This window comes from Pseudoliparis swirei, chromosome 4 (genome assembly GCF_029220125.1).
Source record: "Pseudoliparis swirei isolate HS2019 ecotype Mariana Trench chromosome 4, NWPU_hadal_v1, whole genome shotgun sequence".
NCBI lineage: Eukaryota > Metazoa > Chordata > Actinopteri > Perciformes > Liparidae > Pseudoliparis > Pseudoliparis swirei.
Genome location: NC_079391.1, coordinates 126,897 through 146,076, shown reverse-complemented (window position 1 = coordinate 146,076; position 19,180 = coordinate 126,897). Strand labels below are relative to the sequence as shown.

General features: G+C 48.8%; 2 protein-coding genes across 3 annotated transcripts; one reads left to right on the top strand and one right to left on the bottom strand.

Annotated features, from left to right (window-relative positions):
* Nucleotides 1-3,947: 3,947 nt before the first annotated feature.
* On the bottom strand, nt 3,948-5,925 carry mibp2 (muscle-specific beta 1 integrin binding protein 2). 2 transcript variants are annotated; one of them, XM_056413423.1, is made up of 8 exons: nt 5,627-5,925; nt 5,226-5,316; nt 5,082-5,130; nt 4,747-4,936; nt 4,588-4,659; nt 4,410-4,516; nt 4,234-4,322; nt 3,948-4,166 (listed from the first exon to the last, which is right to left on the bottom strand). In XM_056413423.1, exons 1-8 carry the CDS (start codon nt 5,650-5,652, stop codon nt 4,152-4,154), a joined length of 639 nt encoding a protein of 212 aa, XP_056269398.1. In that variant the 5' UTR covers nt 5,653-5,925; the 3' UTR covers nt 3,948-4,151. The 2 variants fall into 2 exon arrangements, with proteins under 2 accessions (XP_056269398.1, XP_056269399.1); XM_056413424.1 differs by having other exon boundaries at nt 4,234-4,327; nt 5,627-5,922.
* On the top strand, nt 5,323-18,361 carry LOC130193087 (clumping factor B-like). The gene is made up of 3 exons (XM_056413425.1): nt 5,323-5,524; nt 16,870-17,091; nt 17,910-18,361. The coding sequence occupies exons 2-3, from the start codon at nt 17,068-17,070 to the stop codon at nt 18,285-18,287; spliced, it is 402 nt and encodes a 133-aa protein (XP_056269400.1). The 5' UTR covers nt 5,323-5,524; nt 16,870-17,067; the 3' UTR covers nt 18,288-18,361.
* The last annotated feature ends 819 nt before the right edge of the window (nt 18,362-19,180 follow it).

Genomic DNA, 19,180 nt, shown 5'->3' with positions numbered 1-19,180 from the left:
GTGGAGCCTCATCGTGGTGTCTATTTGAGGGGGGGTTAGGGTGCAGCCTCATCGTGGTGTCTATTTGAGGGGGGGTTAGGGTGGAGCCTCATCGTGGTGTCTATTTGAGGGGGGTTAGGGTGGAGCCTCATCGTGGTGTCTATTTGAGGGGGTTAGGTGGATCCTCATCGTGGTGTCTATTTGAGGGGGGGTTAGGGTGGATCCTCATCGTGGTGTCTATTTGAGGGGGTTAGGTGGATCCTCATCGTGGTGTCTATTTGAGGGGGTTAGGGTGGAGCCTCATCGTGGTGTCTATTTGAGGGGGGGTTAGGTTGGAGCCTCATCGTGGTGTCTATTTGAGGGGTTAGGGTGGATCCTCATCGTGGTGTCTATTTGAGGGGGTTAGGGTGGAGCCTCATCGTGGTGTTTATTTGAGGGGGGGTTAGGTTGGATCCTCATCGTGGTGTCTATTTGAGGGGGGGTTAGGGTGGATCCTCATCGTGGTGTCTATTTGAGGGGGGGGGTTAGGGTGGATCCTCATCGTGGTGTCTATTTGAGGGGGTTAGGGTGGAGCCTCATCGTGGTGTCTATTTGAGGGGGGTTAGGTTGGAGCCTCATCGTGGTGTCTATTTGAGGGGTTAGGGTGGAGCCTCATCGTGGTGTCTATTTGAGGGGGTTAGGTGGATCCTCATCGTGGTGTCTATTTGAGGGGGGGTTAGGGTGGAGCCTCATCGTGGTGTCTATTTGAGGGGGGGTTAGGGTGGATCCTCATCGTGGTGTCTATTTGAGGGGGTTAGGGTGGAGCCTCATCGTGGTGTCTATTTGAGGGGTTAGGGTGGATCCTCATCGTGGTGTCTATTTGAGGGGTTAGGGTGGATCCTCATCGTGGTGTCTATTTGAGGGGTTAGGGTGGATCCTCATCGTGGTGTCTATTTGAGGGGTTAGGGTGGATCCTCATCGTGGTGTCTATTTGAGGGGTTAGGGTGGAGCCTCATCGTGGTGTCTATTTGAGGGGTTAGGTGGATCCTCATCGTGGTGTCTATTTGAGGGGGTTAGGTGGAGCCTCATCGTGGTGTCTATTTGAGGGGGGGGGTTAGGGTGGATCCTCATCGTGGTGTCTATTTGAGGGGGTTAGGGTGGAGCCTCATCGTGGTGTCTATTTGAGGGGTTAGGGTGGATCCTCATCGTGGTGTCTATTTGAGGGGGTTAGGTGGAGCCTCATCGTGGTGTCTATTTGAGGGGGGGTTAGGGTGGATCCTCATCGTGGTGTCTATTTGAGGGGTTAGGGTGCAGCCTCATCGTGGTGTCTATTTGAGGGGGTTAGGGTGGATCCTCATCGTGGTGTCTATTTGAGGGGGGGGGGGTTAGGGTGGATCCTCATCGTGGTGTCTATTTGAGGGGGGGTTAGGGTGGATCCTCATCGTGTTGTCTATTTGAGGGGGGGGCGTGTCTGTGAGCGAGGAACCCTTTATTCACTGAGTCGTGTTGACCTGAAGCTTTTCCCCCCTAAACCATCTCAATGAAGACGGTGCTGACGGAGGCTTCTCTCCATTCGGCAGCTGGGGAAGGAGTCGCTGCCATGGAGGCCTCAGCGCCTCACCTGACGGGCCTGTGGCCTTGCAGGGGCAGTGTGTGATGATGATGATGAAGGGCAGTGTGTGATGATGATGATGATGATGAAGGTCAGTGTGTGATGATGATGAGGGGCAGTGTGACTAGCTCCCTGACTAGCTCCCTGGCTAGCCCCACCGGCTAGCTCGCCAACTAGCCCCACCGGCTAGCTCCCTGGCTAGCTCGCCAACTAGCCTCACTGGCTAGCTCCCTGGTTAGCTCGCCAACTAGCCCCACCGGCTAGCTCGCCAACTAGCCCCACCGGCTAGCTCCCTGGCTAGCTCGCCAACTAGCCTCACTGGCTAGCTCCCTGGCTAGCTCCCCGACTAGCCTCACTGGCTAGCTCCCCGACTAGCCTCACTGGCTAGCTCCCTGGCTAGCTCCCTGGCTCCTATGGCAGTTAAAGCTGGTAAAGTCGTGCTGATTGAAGAGTATAGCTCTCACCCGGTTGTTTCTTCTCAGGTTAGCACTGTTAGCTTTGTCAGCATGTATGGTGTAGTTTGCACTGTTAGCATCGTTAGCACCAATAGCCAAAAGCTGCTCGGTCAGCATCTCACATGTTTGTAGTTTGTTTTCAAAGGAAGTTTAAACACTGGAAATAGATCTGCACCACGAAGCCACAACAACTGAACCTCAGACCCTGTTCTGGCCTGACCCCTTACCCCCCTGCTCTGGCCTGACCCTCCTGCTCTGGCCTGACCCCTACCCCCCCTGCTCTGGTCTGACCCCTAACCCTCCTGCTCTGGCCTGACCCTCCTGCTCTGGCCTGACCCCTAACCCCCCTGCTCTGGCCTGACCCCTTACCCCCCTGCTCTGGCCTGACCCTCCTGCTCTGGCCTGACCCCTACCCCCCCTGCTCTGGTCTGACCCCTTACCCCTCTGCTCTGGCCTGACCCCTAACCCCTCCATCTCTGGTCTGACCCCTAACCCCTCCTGCTCTGGTCTGACCCCTTACCCCCCTGCTCTGGCCTGACCCCTAACCCCCCTGCTCTGGTCTGACCCCTTACCCCTCTGCTCTGGCCTGACCCCTTACCCCCCTGCTCTGGTCTAACCCCCGACCTACTCCCATTACAGAACATGTGCGTTCCCTGACACACACACAAGTCCTGGATGTTGGATTACATTTCACCAGCTGGATTTTTCCATTTCTGGGAAATAAAGGCTTCACTGGCCCGTCAAATACGTTCATGAAGCACCGCTGCTCGAGCTCTTGGTTAAGCTCAAAGATGACTCACATTTATGATCTCCATATTGTGTGTATACACATTAAACATGGTAAAGTGAACACAGCGTCAATGGACTGACTAGCCGTTGCTGCTGGAGGAAACGATCCTTTAACTTTAATAGATTCAAGATTCAAGATGTTTTATTTGTCACATACACACACAGGGTGTGCAGTGAAATGAAAGTGGCAATGCTCAGCAGGAATGTGCAAGGGCAACAAGTACACACTATTTACAATAAAAAACAACACAATATTTACAGTAAGTGTGTGTGTGTGTGTGTGTGTGCCTAAGAGGGGCAGTTGTGTGGGTCTATGTGGGGGTCCTGGTGAGGTCGGAGTTCACAGTCCTGATGGCCTGAGGAAAGAAACTCCGTCTCAGACTCTCTGTTCTTGCAGCGTGACTACGAAGGCGCCTGCCTGACCGCAGCAGCTGAAACAGTCTGTTGTTGGGGTGGTGAGGATCCTTCATGATCCTGCCGGCTCTGGTTCTGCACCTCCTGGTGTACAAGTCCTGCAGGGTGGGGAGTGTAGTTCCAATAGTGCGTTCAGCCGAACGCACTACTCTCTGCAGAGCCTTCCTGTCCTGAGCGGAGCAGTTGCCAAACCAGGCTGTGATGCTTCCTGTCAGGACGCTCTCTACAGCTCCAGAGTAGAAGGACTGAAGGATCCTCTGGGAAACTTTAAATTTCCTCAGCTGCCTGAGGTGGTAGAGGCGCTGCCTTGCCTTTCTCACCATACATATGAAGCTGCGCTACAGTATTGTGGTAATTAAATAACCATATTTGACATCCCATAAAAGGACAACTTGTTTACAGCATACCAGATTAGGAGTGTGTAAAGTCCACATGCATTATAGACTGCATGTGTCCAAGAGCACAACCAACCCGCTATGAGACTTATTGATGTGCTCTGCGTGACGACGCCTCTAGTCGTCTTCCATAAACACTTCTAGTGGAACAAGTGTATCTGAGTCTAGATAAGGTTGCGAGTTGAAGTCCGGCCTCGTAAGTGTGGAAATCGGGACTTTATAACGGCTACAGGTGCAAAGACTGCTCACGAGCCTTTATTTGAGGGGTGGGGCCTCACTTTGTACAACCTTTTATTCCCCATAAAATAATCAGGAGCACAGCGGTGACCGGAGGATTATTTATTGACAAAGCTCCTCTTTACATCTCCATCAAACCTCGTGAGTGTCGGCTGTAACAAAGCAATAAATATGGTCGATATAAAAACATGCCAGCATTTGATGCCATCAGTTAAACGGTTAGAAAAATCGTAGCAGTCGACTGGATGAGCTGCCAGGTAAGAACTTAAGGCGGGGCGGTGTCGTGCTCCTTCAGCTGATGAGGACCTGCAGGACACAAGGAACCCGTCAGAACCACACACACCCCACGCCCAGGGAGTCAGATGTGACGAACCTCGTTTGTTACTGAGAAGTCTGGATGTTGTTCAGGATGTCTCCGTAGACGAAGTTGAACAGCTGTTCCTTTGACTTGGTTCCGTCGAGCTGCACTGAAACAAAAACACATATTCTACATCAATATGTTATTATCGTCTGTAAATGACCGACTGATTCCAAAGTGCGTCGACTCACAGACGTCCACGTGGGATGACTCCATGATGCTCTTGTGTTTCAGGTACATGGGCCAGACGTGGCCATCGAACAGGCCGGGGGGGTCTGGCACCGCGTAGTTCCTAGAGCTGCAGACAGGAGGGAGTCAAGCCGACTGAAACCGGCGAGGAGGAGCGGCGTCTGCAGGCCGAGCACTCACCACCTCCTCTTCTTGCATTCTTCATACGGGATGGAGATAAAGTAACTTTGGTTCAGCGCGTCGATCAAAGGTCTGCAAGAGTGGAGAGGCGTGACTGACGGTGTGCTGGGCCCGGTTCTGTCAGGCGGGTCGCCGACCGCGAAAAACACATGGTCTCACCTGTAGGTGTAGAGCAGAAAGCCCTCCACGATCAGGATGCGGGTCTCCTCCTCCTCCTCCTCCTCACACTTTGGGACGATCTCAATGTCCAGGGTGTTATTGACACCATGAGACTTCTCAAACTTCACCGGGTTGTCCAACCATGCATAGATGGTACTCATCATGGCGTCCATGTCCAGGGCCGTAAGAACTGAAAAGCAAAAGGATGGAGGAGAAAGAAGAAATGTATAGAAAACAACAAAAGAAACGTCAGAAAACAGTTTTCCACTTAGTTAATTTTTATTCTGCATGCAATGAAAACGATGCGACGGCAGCAGACACTCCGACCCGCTTACCATCGTACTGCTTAAAGCCATCTTCACCAACTTCAATCTGATCTTGAGGCTGAAACATACATTGATAAGATGTACCACTACACTAGAGCGACTGCTCCAGGAGGAGCGCTCGGAGCCACCGGCCGCTCCAGACAAGAGGCTCACCTTGAAGAAGTCGTCCTGGTGCACCACGCAGCAGTTGGGCAGGTGTCGGATCAGCCGGTCGGTGAGGGTGGTCTTTCCTCCATTGGTCACGCTGAACGGAAACACAAATGAAGAGGATTAGAAACAGCCTGGCGAGTCCCGAGCCGCTACAGGGAGCCACGTCAGGTCGACCGGCACACGGGAAACACGACGACTCTACAGCTGCTCTCACGGCCACGGGACGACCACCCGGCAGGACGACCACCTGGCAGGACGAGCACCCGGCAGGGAGAGCCCCGCCGCCCGCAGCGCGGGAACAGGTACGTGTTTTGAAGCCCCCTCCTCCCCACGCGCCTCCTCCCCACGTGGCCTGCTCCGGCTAGCTTAGCTTAGCTTCCGGTCGTTGCTCCGTCTTAACTCACCCGCCGATGCCGATGATGTGCTTCATGATGCCGGTGGTCAGCGCTCGGTAGGAAGAGGAGTTCAAAGACGTCCGCGACGGGTTCAGGGTCCCAGTGACCAGACGGGAAGAACGCTTAAAGAGAAGCTCAGGGACGTCAACTTCTTGATTCCTCCATGGCTCTTGAGTTAAGTGCTGCGCGGAGACGAGGTGCCACTCGGGCGGCAGCAGCGAGAGAGGCCGGCGGGCTGCTGCGGGCTGCTGCGGGCTGCTGCGAGCTGCTGCGAGGCGCTGCGGGGCGCTGCGGACGGACTGACGAGCCACCGCGGGATTGGCTATTTAAACACTCGCGACGCGGTGAAGAACACGCGACAGCCAATCAGGAGCGAGTGTGACCGCAGCGCCAGCCCACTTCCTCCTACGCCCACTTCACAACTTGTAACTTAACCCATGACGTCATCTTTATTTCTTTAATGAATCAAATGAAGAATTTAAGTAAAAGAACAAGAACTCCCACTAAAACTATAAAGGAGAAGTATTCTGTGACGGAAACTCTTCCACTTCAGTAAAACATTCTTTATACTTCCAACAGTGAAGTGCAAAATGGCTTGTTTATGAAACATACATATGATATTATTGGATAATTATCTATGCATTATTAAGTAAAGTACAAATTCCTAAAAATTGTCCTTACAGTAACTTCTGGAACAAATAAACTCTGTAGCAAAATAACGTAGATCTTTACTTTGGGTCCTTTATTTAGTATTTAGTATATAGTATTTATAGTATATAGTATTTTTAGTATATATAGTATTAATAGTATATATAGTATCTATAGTATATAGTATTTATAGTTTATAGTATTTATAGTATATAGTATTAATAGTATATATAGTATACAGTATTTATAGTTTATAGTATATATAGTATTTATATATTATGGTGCGACTTGTTATCTTCTGGAAGGTTTTCTGTCGTCATGAAATCAAATCACCAAAAAGAAGAATTTCAGAGGAACCTCATCTCCTTACTCTATTTCTAAGGCTCCTAGAGGAACCTCATCTCCTTACTCTATCTCTAAGGCTCCTACAGAGGAACCTCATCTCCTTCCTCTATCTCTAAGGCTCCTATAGAGGAACCTCATCTCCTTACTCTATCTCTAAGGCTCCTATAGAGGAACCTCATCTCCTTACTCTATCTCTAAGGCTCCTACAGAGGAACCTCATCTCCTTCCTCTATCTCTAAGGCTCCTACAGAGGAACCTCATCTCCTTCCTCTATCTCTAAGGCTCCTATAGAGGAACCTCATCTCCTTACTCTATCTCTAAGGCTCCTATAGAGGAACCTCATCTCCTTACTCTATCTCTAAGGCTCCTAGAGGAACCTCATCTCCTTACTCTATCTCTAAGGCTCCTACAGAGGAACCTCATCTCCTTCCTCTATCTCTAAGGCTCCTAGAGGAACCTCATCTCCTTACTCTATCTCTAAGGCTCCTAGAGGAACCTCATCTCCTTACTCTATCTCTAAGGCTCCTACAGAGGAACCTCATCTCCTTCCTCTATCTCTAAGGCTCCTAGAGGAACCTCATCTCCTTACTCTATCTCTAAGGCTCCTAGAGGAACCTCATCTCCTTCCTCTATCTCTAAGGCTCCTAGAGGAACCTCATCTCCTTACTCTATCTCTAAGGCTCCTAGAGGAACCTCATCTCCTTCCTCTATCTCTAAGGCTCCTAGAGGAACCTCATCTCCTTACTCTATCTCTAAGGCTGCCAGAGGAACCTCATCTCCTTCCTCTATCTCTAAGGCTCCTAGAGGAACCTCATCTCCTTACTCTATCTCTAAGGCTCCTACAGAGAACCTCATCTCCTTACTCTATCTCTAAGGCTCCTAGAGGAACCTCATCTCCTTACTCTATCTCTAAGGCTCCTAGAGGAACCTCATCTCCTTCCTCTATCTCTAAGGCTCCTAGAGGAACCTCATCTCCTTACTCTATCTCTAAGGCTCCTAGAGGAACCTCATCTCCTTCCTCTATCTCTAAGGCTCCTACAGAGGAACCTCATCTCCTTACTCTATCTCTAAGGCTCCAACAGAGGAACCTCATCTCCTTCCTCTATCTCTAAGGCTCCTAGAGGAACCTCATCTCCTTACTCTATCTCTAAGGCTCCTACAGAGGAACCTCATCTCCTTACTCTATCTCTAAGGCTCCTACAGAGGAACCTCATCTCCTTACTCTATCTCTAAGGCTCCTAGAGGAACCTCATCTCCTTCCTCTATCTCTAAGGCTCCTAGAGAGGAACCTCATCTCCTTACTGTCCGGTCTTTCCCTAATCAGAAGCCCTGGGTTGATGCCGCGGTCCGGACCCACCTTAGAGCCCGGTCTGCTGCCTTTAATTCTGGGGATCCTGATCAATACAGGAAGTCCAGATAGGACCTTTTGAGGGCCATCAAAGCTGCAAAGAGGACATACAGAAGCAAGGTGGAGTCCAGCTGCCATGGCTCGGACCCCAGGCGCATGTGGAGTGGATTAAGAGCCATTACAGACTACAAGGGGAGGGGCTGCAGTGAGACCCAGTCCTCTGTCCTTCTTCCAGACCAGCTGAATGCTTTTTACGCTCGTTTTGAGAGGGACAGTGACCCCCCTGCAGCGGAGCTACCTGAGAGCCCAACCAGTGGTGTGCCTCCTGTAACTGTAGCCGAGGTGAGGCGCTGCTTCAATAAGATCAACCCTCGCAAGGCACCTGGCCCGGATGGCGTATCAGGTAGGGCCCTCAGGGGTCTTCAGCGACATCTTCAACCTCTCCCTCAGCCTGTCTGCACTCCCCACATGCTTCAAACGGACCACCATCGTCCCTGTGCCCAAGATCACCAAGGTCACCTGCTTGAATGACTACCGCCCGGTGGCACTGACCTCTGTGATCATGAAGTGCTTTGAACGGCTGGTCAAATCATTCATCTGCTCCTTGCTGCCTCCCACCCTGGACCCGATGCAGTCTGCATACCGGTCCAACCGGTCTACAGACGATGCCATAGCCCTGACCACGCACACCGCCCTCACCCACCTGGACAAAGGGAATACATATGTGAGGATGCTGTTCATTGACTACAGTTCAGCATTCAATACCATCATCCCCTCCAGACTCGTCTCCAAGCTCGTGGACCTGGGACTAAGCACCTCCCGATGCACATGGGTCTTTGACTTCCTGACGGGGAGGCCACAGGTGGTGAGAATCGGTGACCTCATCTACAGTCATCACCAACACAGGCACCCCCCAGGGCTGTGTGCTCAGCCCCCTCCTGTTCTCCTTGTTCACACATGACTGTGGAGCTCCAACCTCATTGTCAAGTTTGCTGATGACACAACCATTGTGGGCCTCATCACTGGCAATGATGAGTCAGCCTCCAGAGAGGAGTTGCTACCCTGACTACATGGTGTCAGGATAATAGCCTCTCTCTCAACATCAGCAGGACAAAGGAGATGATTGTGGACTTTAGGAGACGGCAGGTGGAGGAGCACCCCTGCATATCAACGGTTCTGCAGTGGAAATGGTCAGCTGCTTCAGGTTCCTCGGGGTCAACATCAGCAACGACCTCACCTGGTCTGCTCACACAGACAAGCTGGTCAAAGCGGCCCGGAAGCGCCTCTTCTTCCTGAGGAGACTGAAGAAGTTTGGCATGGATTCAGTCATCCTCACCAATGTCTCCAGATGCCCAATAGAAAGCATCCTGACTGGGTGCATCACAGTGTGGGAGCTGCACAGCCAAGGACCGCAAGGCCCGACGCCGTGTGGTCAGGACTGGAGTTCATCATCGGTAGGGAGCTCCCTGCAGGACACAGACCACACGATGCCTCAGGAAGACTGGCAGGATCCTAAAGGACTGCCATCATCAGCCTTCAGCCTGTTCACCCCCTGCCTCTGGAAGGCGTCCCGTAGGATCCGATCTCGCACACAGAGACTGGAGAACAGTTTCTTCCCGAGAGCCATCAGGCTGCTCAATGGACACTGACACACGATCGACACTTTTGCACTTGACACTTTACACTCGTCACTTTACATACACTGTCACTTCAGATCACTGCTTGTACTTACACTTTTTATTGCACTACCTGCTTTCACTATCTGGTGGATTTGGCTCTCTCCGAAGGCGGTCGCATTTTTCTCTCCCTCTCCTCCCCATGACCTTCCCCTCCCTGCTTGGCTTCTCTCGTCATGTCTTGTCTGTCTCTATACTTGAGAGACTCTCTCCGCATCGCTCTTCGAACTAAAAACCATGGACGTAATCAACTGGTCCCTAAACGCAATTGACACCATCTTCTCGACGAGAAGCTCGGGTTCGGGGGAACCTGCCTGTCCTGCTGGGACGAGTGTTGCTGGTTACACGATGGACGCGTGGGGGAAGTGGCGTGTCTTGTGCCTAGCACCACTCTCCGTGGAGGACGTGAAGACATCTACCTATTCGAACTATGATTACAGGATTTCTGCTGTTTGGATTTGGCGCTGCCCTGGCTTATCGGAAAATTAAGGAAGCGGTGACAGCTGTTAAAGCCCCTAAGGCTGCCCGACATGATTGACGTTGGGCAGAGTTGTTGGCACTCAGACTTTGGCATTAAACCGTCAGAATGACAACATCGTGGAGAAGCTGATGGCTCTGCAAATGAAATTGGATCGATTTGAAATCCTATTGGCAAACGGGAGGAAAATGGAGGAATAGTGGGTGCGCAAAATTGAATTGCAGCTACTGGAAGACCAAACAATCCCAATCTTATCTGCTGGCTCCCTCTACCAGGACGGGCCTTGGCCAAGGCCGTGACTGGAACAACAACTCCCGAAGATCACTGAAGCGAGACTCTCTCATTCCTTCCCCCTATCCACAGACACCTGTGGTTGTTTTCTCCCCAGGACCCTTCAAGGCCATCTCCATGGCAACGACCATCTTGTGGACTGAGAACTTTGTCTGTTGTGGACTGGGGAGGGCGATACATCAGGCCACTTACACACAACCATCACACTGAAAAAGCACTCACTACCCCCCATCCCACGCCGCCTGCTTTGCCCCCAGGGTGACAGGACGGGTCTGCGTCAGCGCCGTGGCGAAGGACCGGGCTGGCTGCTTGTCGGTGCTGGTTACCTTCTGCCCCAATGGCGGGCTATCGCCCAGTCTTTGGATTACCTCCCCTCCCCCCTTCCTACTCGTTGCAAGTCATGTCTAAGATGTATGTGCTTATGTGCAATGGTGTTTTTTGTTTCTCCTGCTCCCACTGTACCCTCTAGGGGCATAGTCGGGGTGGCTTTTCTTTTCTCGCCTCTCTTCCCTCATGTTATGCTGTCATCTTTCATCCACCTTTCTAGATGGCGCATGAGACGGCGCCTCGGTGTCTTGGTGCGCGATTCTTGCACCTTCCGCCAAAAAAAGTTCCTCGTTTGTTTGTGAAAACATTCTTTGGCAATAAACCTGTTTCTGATTCTGATTCTGATTCTGATTCTGCTACTCTCATTTGTCTGTAGTTTAGTGTATTATAGGTTATTATAGGTGAAGTATATGTTACATGTATATATGTTAGTATTACGTTCAGAGTACTTGTACACAGTGTATGTCATGTTATGTTATGTTATATTATGGTTGCTATGGTAGTTGTCGTGGTGCCTTGTCCCAAGAATTTCAGTGCCCAGTCTGATCCTGTGTCATTCTGTGCATCTGACAATAAAAGACTTGACTTGACTTGACTCTATCTCTAAGGCTCCTAGAGAGGAACCTCATCTCCTTACTCTATCTCTAAGGCTCCTAGAGGAACCTCATCTCCTGACTCTATCTCTAAGGCTCCTACAGAGGAACCTCATCTCCTTACTCTATCTCTAAGGCTCCTAGAGGAACCTCATCTCCTGACTCTATCTCTAAGGCTCCTGGAGAGGAACCTCATCTCCTTACTCTATCTCTAAGGCTCCTAGAGGAACCTCATCTCCTTACTCTATCTCTAAGGCTCCTAGAGAGGAACCTCATCTCCTTACTCTATCTCTAAGGCTCCTAGAGGAACCTCATCTCCTTCCTCTATCTCTAAGGCTCCTAGAGGAACCTCATCTCCTTACTCTATCTCTAAGGCTCCTAGAGGAACCTCATCTCCTTACTCTATCTCTAAGGCTCCTAGAGGAACCTCGTGTCCTTACTCTATCTCTAAGGCTCCTAGAGGAACCTCATCTCCTTACTCTATCTCTAAGGCTCCTAGAGGAACCTCATCTCCTTACTCTATCTCTAAGGCTCCTAGAGGAACCTCATCTCCTGACTCTATCTCTAAGGCTCCTAGAGGAACCTCATCTCCTTACTCTATCTCTAAGGCTCCTAGAGGAACCTCATCTCCTTACTCTATCTCTAAGGCTCCTAGAGGAACCTCATCTCCTTACTCTATCTGTAAGGCTCCTAGAGGAACCTCATCTCCTTCCTCTATCTCTAAGGCTCCTAGAGAGGAACCTCATCTCCTTACTCTATCTCTAAGGCTCCTAGAGGAACCTCATCTCCTGACTCTATCTCTAAGGCTCCTAGAGAGGAACCTCATCTCCTTCCTCTATCTCTAAGGCTCCTAGAGAGGAACCTCATCTCCTTCCTCTATCTCTAAGGCTCCTACAGAGGAACCTCATCTCCTTCCTCTGTCTCTAAGGCTCCTACAGAGGAACCTCATCTCCTTACTCTATCTCTAAGGCTCCTAGAGGAACCTCATCTCCTTACTCTATCTCTAAGGCTCCTAGAGGAACCTCATCTCCTTCCTCTATCTCTAAGGCTCCTACAGAGGAACCTCATCTCCTTACTCTATCTCTAAGGTTCCTAGAGGAACCTCATCTCCTTACTCTATCTCTAAGGCTCCTAGAGGAACCTCATCTCCTAACTCTATCTCTAAGGTTCCTAGAGGAACCTCATCTCCTAACTCTATCTCTAAGGCTCCTAGAGGAACCTCGTCTCCTTCCTCTATCTCTAAGGCTCCTAGAGGAACCTCGTCTCCTTCCTCTATCTCTAAGGCTTCTACAGAGGAACCTCATCTCCTTACTCTATCTCTAAGGCTCCTACAGAGGAACCTCATCTCCTTACTCTATCTCTAAGGCTCCTAGAGGAACCTCTTCTCCTTCCTCTATCTGGAATAAGTCTTTATCGTCTATGGTTTACAGGTGGACTTGTGGAATAAGTCTTTGTTGTCTGTAGTTTCCAGGTGGACTTGTGGAATAAGTCTTTGTCGTCTGTAGTTTCCAGGTGGACTTGTGGAATAAATCTTTGTTGTCTGTGGTTTACAGGTGGACTTGTGGAATAAGTATTTGTTGTCTGTGGTTTACAGGTGGACTTGTGGAATAAGTCTTTGTCGTCTGTAGTTTCCAGGTGGACTTGTGGAATAAGTCTTTGTTGTCTGTGGTGTACAGGTGGACTTGTGGAATAAGTATTTGTCGTCTGTGGTTTCCAGGTGGACTTGTGGAATAAGTCTTTGTCATCTGTAGTTTCCAGGTGGACTTGTGGAATAAGTATTTGTCGTCTGTGGTTTACAGGTGGGCTTGTGGAATAAGTATTTGTTGTCTGTGGTTTCCAGGTGGACTTGTGGAATAAGTCTTTGTTGTCTGTGGTGTACAGGTGGACTTGTGGAATAAGTCTTTGTCGTCTGTAGTTTCCAGGTGGACTTGTGGAATAAGTCTTTGTTGTCTGTGGTTTACAGGTGGACTTGTGGAATAAGTATTTGTCGTCTGTAGTTTTCAGGTGGACTTGTGGAATAAGTCTTTGTTGTCTGTGGTGTACAGGTGGACTTGTGGAATAAGTCTTTGTCGTCTGTAGTTTCCAGGTGGACTTGTGGAATAAGTCTTTGTTGTCTGTGGTGTACAGGTGGACTTGTGGAATAAGTATTTGTCGTCTGTGGTTTCTAGGTGGACTTGTGGAATAAGTCTTTGTCATCTGTAGTTTCCAGGTGGACTTGTGGAATAAGTATTTGTCGTCTGTGGTTTACAGGTGGGCTTGTGGAATAAGTATTTGTTGTCTGTGGTTTCCAGGTGGACTTGTGGAATAAGTCTTTGTTGTCTGTGGTGTACAGGTGGACTTGTGGAATAAGTCTTTGTCGTCTGTAGTTTCCAGGTGGACTTGTGGAATAAGTCTTTGTTGTCTGTGGTTTACAGGTGGACTTGTGGAATAAGTATTTGTCGTCTGTAGTTTTCAGGTGGACTTGTGGAATAAGTCTTTGTTGTCTGTGGTGTACAGGTGGACTTGTGGAATAAGTCTTTGTTGTCTGTAGTTTCCAGGTGGACTTGTGGAATACATCTTTGTTGTCTGTGGTTTACAGGTGGACTTGTGGAATAAGTATTTGTTGTCTGTGGTTTACAGGTGGACTTGTGGAATAAGTCTTTGTCGTCTGTAGTTTCCAGGTGGACTTGTGGAATAAGTCTTTGTTGTCTGTGGTGTACAGGTGGACTTGTGGAATAAGTATTTGTCGTCTGTGGTTTCCAGCTGGACTTGTGGAATAAGTCTTTGTTGTCTGTGGTTTCCAGGTGGACTTGTGGAATAAGTCTTTGTTGTCTGTGGTGTACAGGTGGACTTGTGGAATAAGTCTTTGTCGTCTGTAGTTTCCAGGTGGACTTGTGGAATAAGTCTTTGTTGTCTGTGGCGTACAGGTGGACTTGTGGAATAAGTCTTTGGCGTCTGTAGTTTCCAGGTGGACTTGTGGAATAAGTCTTTGTCGTCTGTAGTTTCCAGGTGGACTTGTGGAATAAGTCTTTGTTGTCTGTGGTGTACAGGTGGACTTGTGGAATAAGTCTTTGTCGTCTGTGGTGTACAGGTGGACTTGTGGAATAAGTCCTTGTTGTCTGTGGTGTACAGGTGGACTTGTGGAATAAGTCTTTGTCGTCTGTAGTTTCCAGGTGGACTTGTGGAATAAGTCTTTGTTGTCTGTGGTGTACAGGTGGACTTGTGGAATAAGTATTTGTCGTCTGTGGTTTCCAGGTGGACTTGTGGAATAAGTCTTTGTTGTCTGTGGTGTACAGGTGGACTTGTGGAATAAGTCTTTGTCGTCTGTAGTTTCCAGGTGGACTTGTGGAATAAGTCTTTGTTGTCTGTGGTGTACAGGTGGACTTGTGGAATAAGTATTTGTCGTCTGTGGTTTACAGGTGGACTTGTGGAATAAGTCTTTGTTGTCTGTGGTGTACAGGTGGACTTGTGGAATAAGTATTTGTCATCTGTGGTTTACAGGTGGACTTGTGGAATAAGTCTTTGTTGTCTGTGGTGTACAGGTGGACTTGTGGAATAAGTCTTTGTCGTCTGTAGTTTCCAGGTGGACTTGTGGAATAAGTCTTTGTTGTCTGTGGTGTACAGGTGGACTTGTGGAATAAGTATTTGTCGTCTGTGGTTTCCAGGTGGACTTGTGGAATAAGTCTTTGTCATCTGTAGTTTCCAGGTGGACTTGTGGAATAAGTATTTGTCATCTGTGGTTTACAGGTGGGCTTGTGGAATAAGTATTTGTTGTCTGTGGTTTCCAGGTGGACTTGTGGAATAAGTCTTTGTTGTCTGTGGTGTACAGGTGGACTTGTGGAATAAGTCTTTGTCGTCTGTAGTTTCCAGGTGGACTTGTGGAATAAGTCTTTGTTGTCTGTGGTTTACAGGTGGACTTGTGGAATAAGTAGTTGTCGTCTGTGGTTTACAGGTGGACTTGTGGAATAAGTCTTTGTTGTCTGTGGTGTACAGGTGGACTTGTGGAATAAGTCTTTGTCGTGTGTAGTTTCCAGGTGGACTTGTGGAATAAGTCTTTGTTGTCTGTGGTGTACAGGTGGACTTGTGGAATAAGTATTTGTCGTCTGTGGTTTCCAGGTGGACTTGTGGAATAAGTCTTTGTCATCTGTAGTTTCCAGGTGGACTTGTGGAATAAGTATTTGTCGTCTGTGGTTTACAGGTGGGCTTGTGGAATAAGTATTTGTTGTCTGTGGTTTCCAGGTGGACTTGTGGAATAAGTCTTTGTTGTCTGTGGTGTACAGGTGGACTTGTGGAATAAGTCTTTGTCGTCTGTAGTTTCCAGGTGGACTTGTGGAATAAGTCTTTGTTGTCTGTGGTTTACAGGTGGACTTGTGGAATAAGTATTTGTCGTCTGTAGTTTTCAGGTGGACTTGTGGAATAAGTCTTTGTTGTCTGTGGTGTACAGGTGGACTTGTGGAATAAGTCTTTGTTGTCTGTAGTTTCCAGGTGGACTTGTGGAATACATCTTTGTTGTCTGTGGTTTACAGGTGGACTTGTGGAATAAGTATTTGTTGTCTGTGGTTTACAGGTGGACTTGTGGAATAAGTCTTTGTCGTCTGTAGTTTCAGGTGGACTTGTGGAATAAGTCTTTGTTGTCTGTGGTGTACAGGTGGACTTGTGGAATAAGTATTTGTCGTCTGTGGTTTCCAGCTGGACTTGTGGAATAAGTCTTTGTTGTCTGTGGTTTCAGGTGGACTTGTGGAATAAGTCTTTGTTGTCTGTGGTGTACAGGTGGACTTGTGGAATAAGTCTTTGTCGTCTGTAGTTTCCAGGTGGACTTGTGGAATAAGTCTTTGTTGTCTGTGGCGTACAGGTGGACTTGTGGAATAAGTCTTTGGCGTCTGTAGTTTCCAGGTGGACTTGTGGAATAAGTCTTTGTCGTCTGTAGTTTCCAGGTGGACTTGTGGAATAAGTCTTTGTTGTCTGTGGTGTACAGGTGGACTTGTGGAATAAGTCTTTGTCGTCTGTGGTGTACAGGTGGACTTGTGGAATAAGTCTTTGTTGTCTGTGGTGTACAGGTGGACTTGTGGAATAAGTCTTTGTTGTCTGTACTTTCCAGGTGGACTTGTGGAATAAGTCTTTGTTGTCTGTGGTTTACAGGTGGACTTGTGGAATAAGTCTTTGTCGTCTGTAGTTTCCAGGTGGACTTGTGGAATAAGTCTTTGTCGTCACTCGTCAGTAGGAGAACAAAGAGTTTGTGTGTTACGTTGAAGAAAAGAAGTAAACTGAAGGTTAGCGGAGCGACTTCACGCTAACCTTCAGTCTGAATAGAGCTCTGAATCCACTCGTCTGGTCTGGAGCAGCTCCTGATCCCGATGGACCTGACCCTCTCAACAGATACAGAGAACAGGGATGGACACAGAGCCCAGAGCGAGTCAACAGAATAACACATAACGGTGACCTCGCAGTCTGTTGAGGTCACGTGACGTGGAGGAGCGAGTCTCAGGAAGGAAGACTAATAGATTACACGTTCATTAAAAAAAGATATTTCCCTTAAAACGATTACGTTAATTTCCCCTTTTGTCCAGGAGGCGGCGCTGGTGCGCTTGCACCGCCGATGAAGGAGGAGAAGAAGAAGGAGAAGACGTAGAAGAAGAAGTAGTAGTCGTCGTAGTAGAAGAAGAAGAAAAAGAAGTCGTAGTCGTAGTAGAAGAAGAAGAAAAAGAAGAAGTCGAAGAAGAAGAAGAAGAAGTACAAGTACCTGAATTTAACTTTCAGTGGGAAAGATGATCAGAGATCAACACATGAAAGTAAGAAAACACGACGTTTTATACTCGGAGTAATTTATTCACACGTAACCGCTATGGTTTCATTTCTATATCTAACGTTGGTTCGTCGACTAAAGTTAAAAACCTCTCCAAGCTACGAGCTAACTGGCTAGCTGCCTCGCTAAGCTAAGAGAGACACGTGTGTTCCTGGAGGAAACCTGCGTTGTGTTTCTGTCACTGAGGAGAACACAAGAACTACTTTGACTTTGCATTATTTGTATTTATCGTATTTATCGTATTTTCCACCTTTTGAAACTACAGACCAGGAGTATAAGTTTCACGTTATTAACAGTTAGCCGACGTAAAAACAAACTTTCAGAGGCTCAAAAGGACAAATCTTCATTAGAATAGGACTAATAAGAACGTGAGATGTAAATGATATCGTGTGACGTGTCTGAGTTCACATGTGAAGTGACGTTAGTTTGAGGCGTGTGTTGAGTCCCTTGAGTCTCCAATGAGCTGCACCCCCAACCTGCTGTCACGTGTCTCTTTAATGTGATGGGCGACCAGCTAAAGCTCAGGAGGAAGGAGATCCTCCTTATTTCACTCCTCAATGAACAAAGCTTCTTGTAGTCAGTCGAATGATTCTAAAACCACTTTTATTTGATGACTGAATGGATGATTAACTCTAACCGTGCAAAGGAGTCGCCTTGTGATTGTGTCTAACTCCATTGTTCTTCAGGCACTTTTATTTAGCAAGTCCGTTGGCTGGTCACACGTTGGGTATCCCACCACCTTCAGGGTCCTGGGGCGTCACACATGTTGTGGTTGTTTAAAAAACATCTGCATTCTCCTTACAGGAAGGAGACAGTGAAGGAGACAGTAACAGCGAAGGAGACAGCGAAGGAGACAGTAACAGCGAAGGAGACAGCGAAGGAGACAGCAAAGGAGACAGCGAAGGAGACAGTAACAGCGAAGGAGACAGCGAAGGAGACAGCGAAGGAGACAACGAAGGAGACAGCGAAGGAGACAGCGAAGGAGACAGCGAAGGAGACAGCGAAGGAGACAGCGAAGGAGACAGCGAAGGAGACAGTAACAGCGAAGGAGACAGCGAAGGAGACAGCAAAGGAGACAGCAAAGGAGACAGCGAAGGAGACAGCGAAGGAGACAGCGAAGGAGACAGTAACAGTGAAGGAGACAGCGAAGGAGACAGTGAAGGAGACAGTAACAGCGAATGAGACAGCGAAGGAGACAATAACAGCGAAGGAGACAGCGAAGGAGACAGTAACAGCGAAGGAGACAGCGAAGGAGACAGTGAAGGAGACAGTAACAGCGAAGGAGACAGTAACAGCGAAGGAGACAGTAACAGCGAAGGAGACAGTGAAGGAGACAGTAACAGCGAAGGAGACAGTAACAGCGAAGGAGACAGCGAAGGAGACAGTAACAGCGAAGGAGACAGCGAAGGAGACAGTAACAGCGAAGGAGACAGTAACAGCGAAGGAGACAGTGAAGGAGACAGTAACAGCGAAGGAGACAGTAACAGCGAAGGAGACAGCGAAGGAGACAGTAACAGCGAAGGAGACAGTGAAGGAGACAGTAACAGTGAAGGAGACAGCGAAGGAGACAGTGAAGGAGACAGTAACAGCGAAGGAGACAGCGAAGGAGACAATAACAGCGAAGGAGACAGTGAAGGAGACAGTAACAGCGAAGGAGACAGTGAAGGAGACAGCGAAGGAGACAGTGAAGGAGACAGTAACAGCGAAGGAGACAGTAACAGCGAAGGAGACAGCGAAGGAGACAGTAACAGCGAAGGACAGCGAAGGAGACAGCGAAGGAGACAGTGAAGGAGACAGTAACAGCGAAGGAGACAGCGAAGGAGACAGCGAAGGAGACAGCGAAGGAGACAGTAACAGTGAAGGAGACAGCGAAGGAGACAGTGAAGGAGACAGTAACAGCGAATGAGACAGCGAAGGAGACAATAACAGCGAAGGAGACAGTGAAGGAGACAGTAACAGCGAAGGAGACAGTGAAGGAGACAGTAACAGCGAAGGAGACAGCGAAGGAGACAGTAACAGCGAAGGAGACAGCGAAGGAGACAGTAACAGCGAAGGAGACAGCGAAGGAGACAGTA

What these genes read in the sequence shown, in the direction of transcription:
- mibp2 (XM_056413423.1), bottom strand. Translation starts at nt 5,652, where the DNA reads ATGAAGCACATCATCGGCATCGGCGG. An exon ending in TGGCTTTAAGCAGTACGATG is followed by an intron (nt 4,937 to 5,081) that starts GTAAGCGGGTCG and finishes TTTGCTTTTCAG; the next exon opens with TTCTTACGGCCCTGGACATG. An exon ending in GTCATCCCACGTGGACGTCT is followed by an intron (nt 4,323 to 4,409) that starts GTGAGTCGACGC and finishes GTTTCAGTGCAG; the next exon opens with CTCGACGGAACCAAGTCAAA.
- LOC130193087 (XM_056413425.1), top strand. Translation starts at nt 17,068, where the DNA reads ATGATCAGAGATCAACACATGAAA. An exon ending in TCAGAGATCAACACATGAAA is followed by an intron (nt 17,092 to 17,909) that starts GTAAGAAAACAC and finishes TTCTCCTTACAG; the next exon opens with GAAGGAGACAGTGAAGGAGA.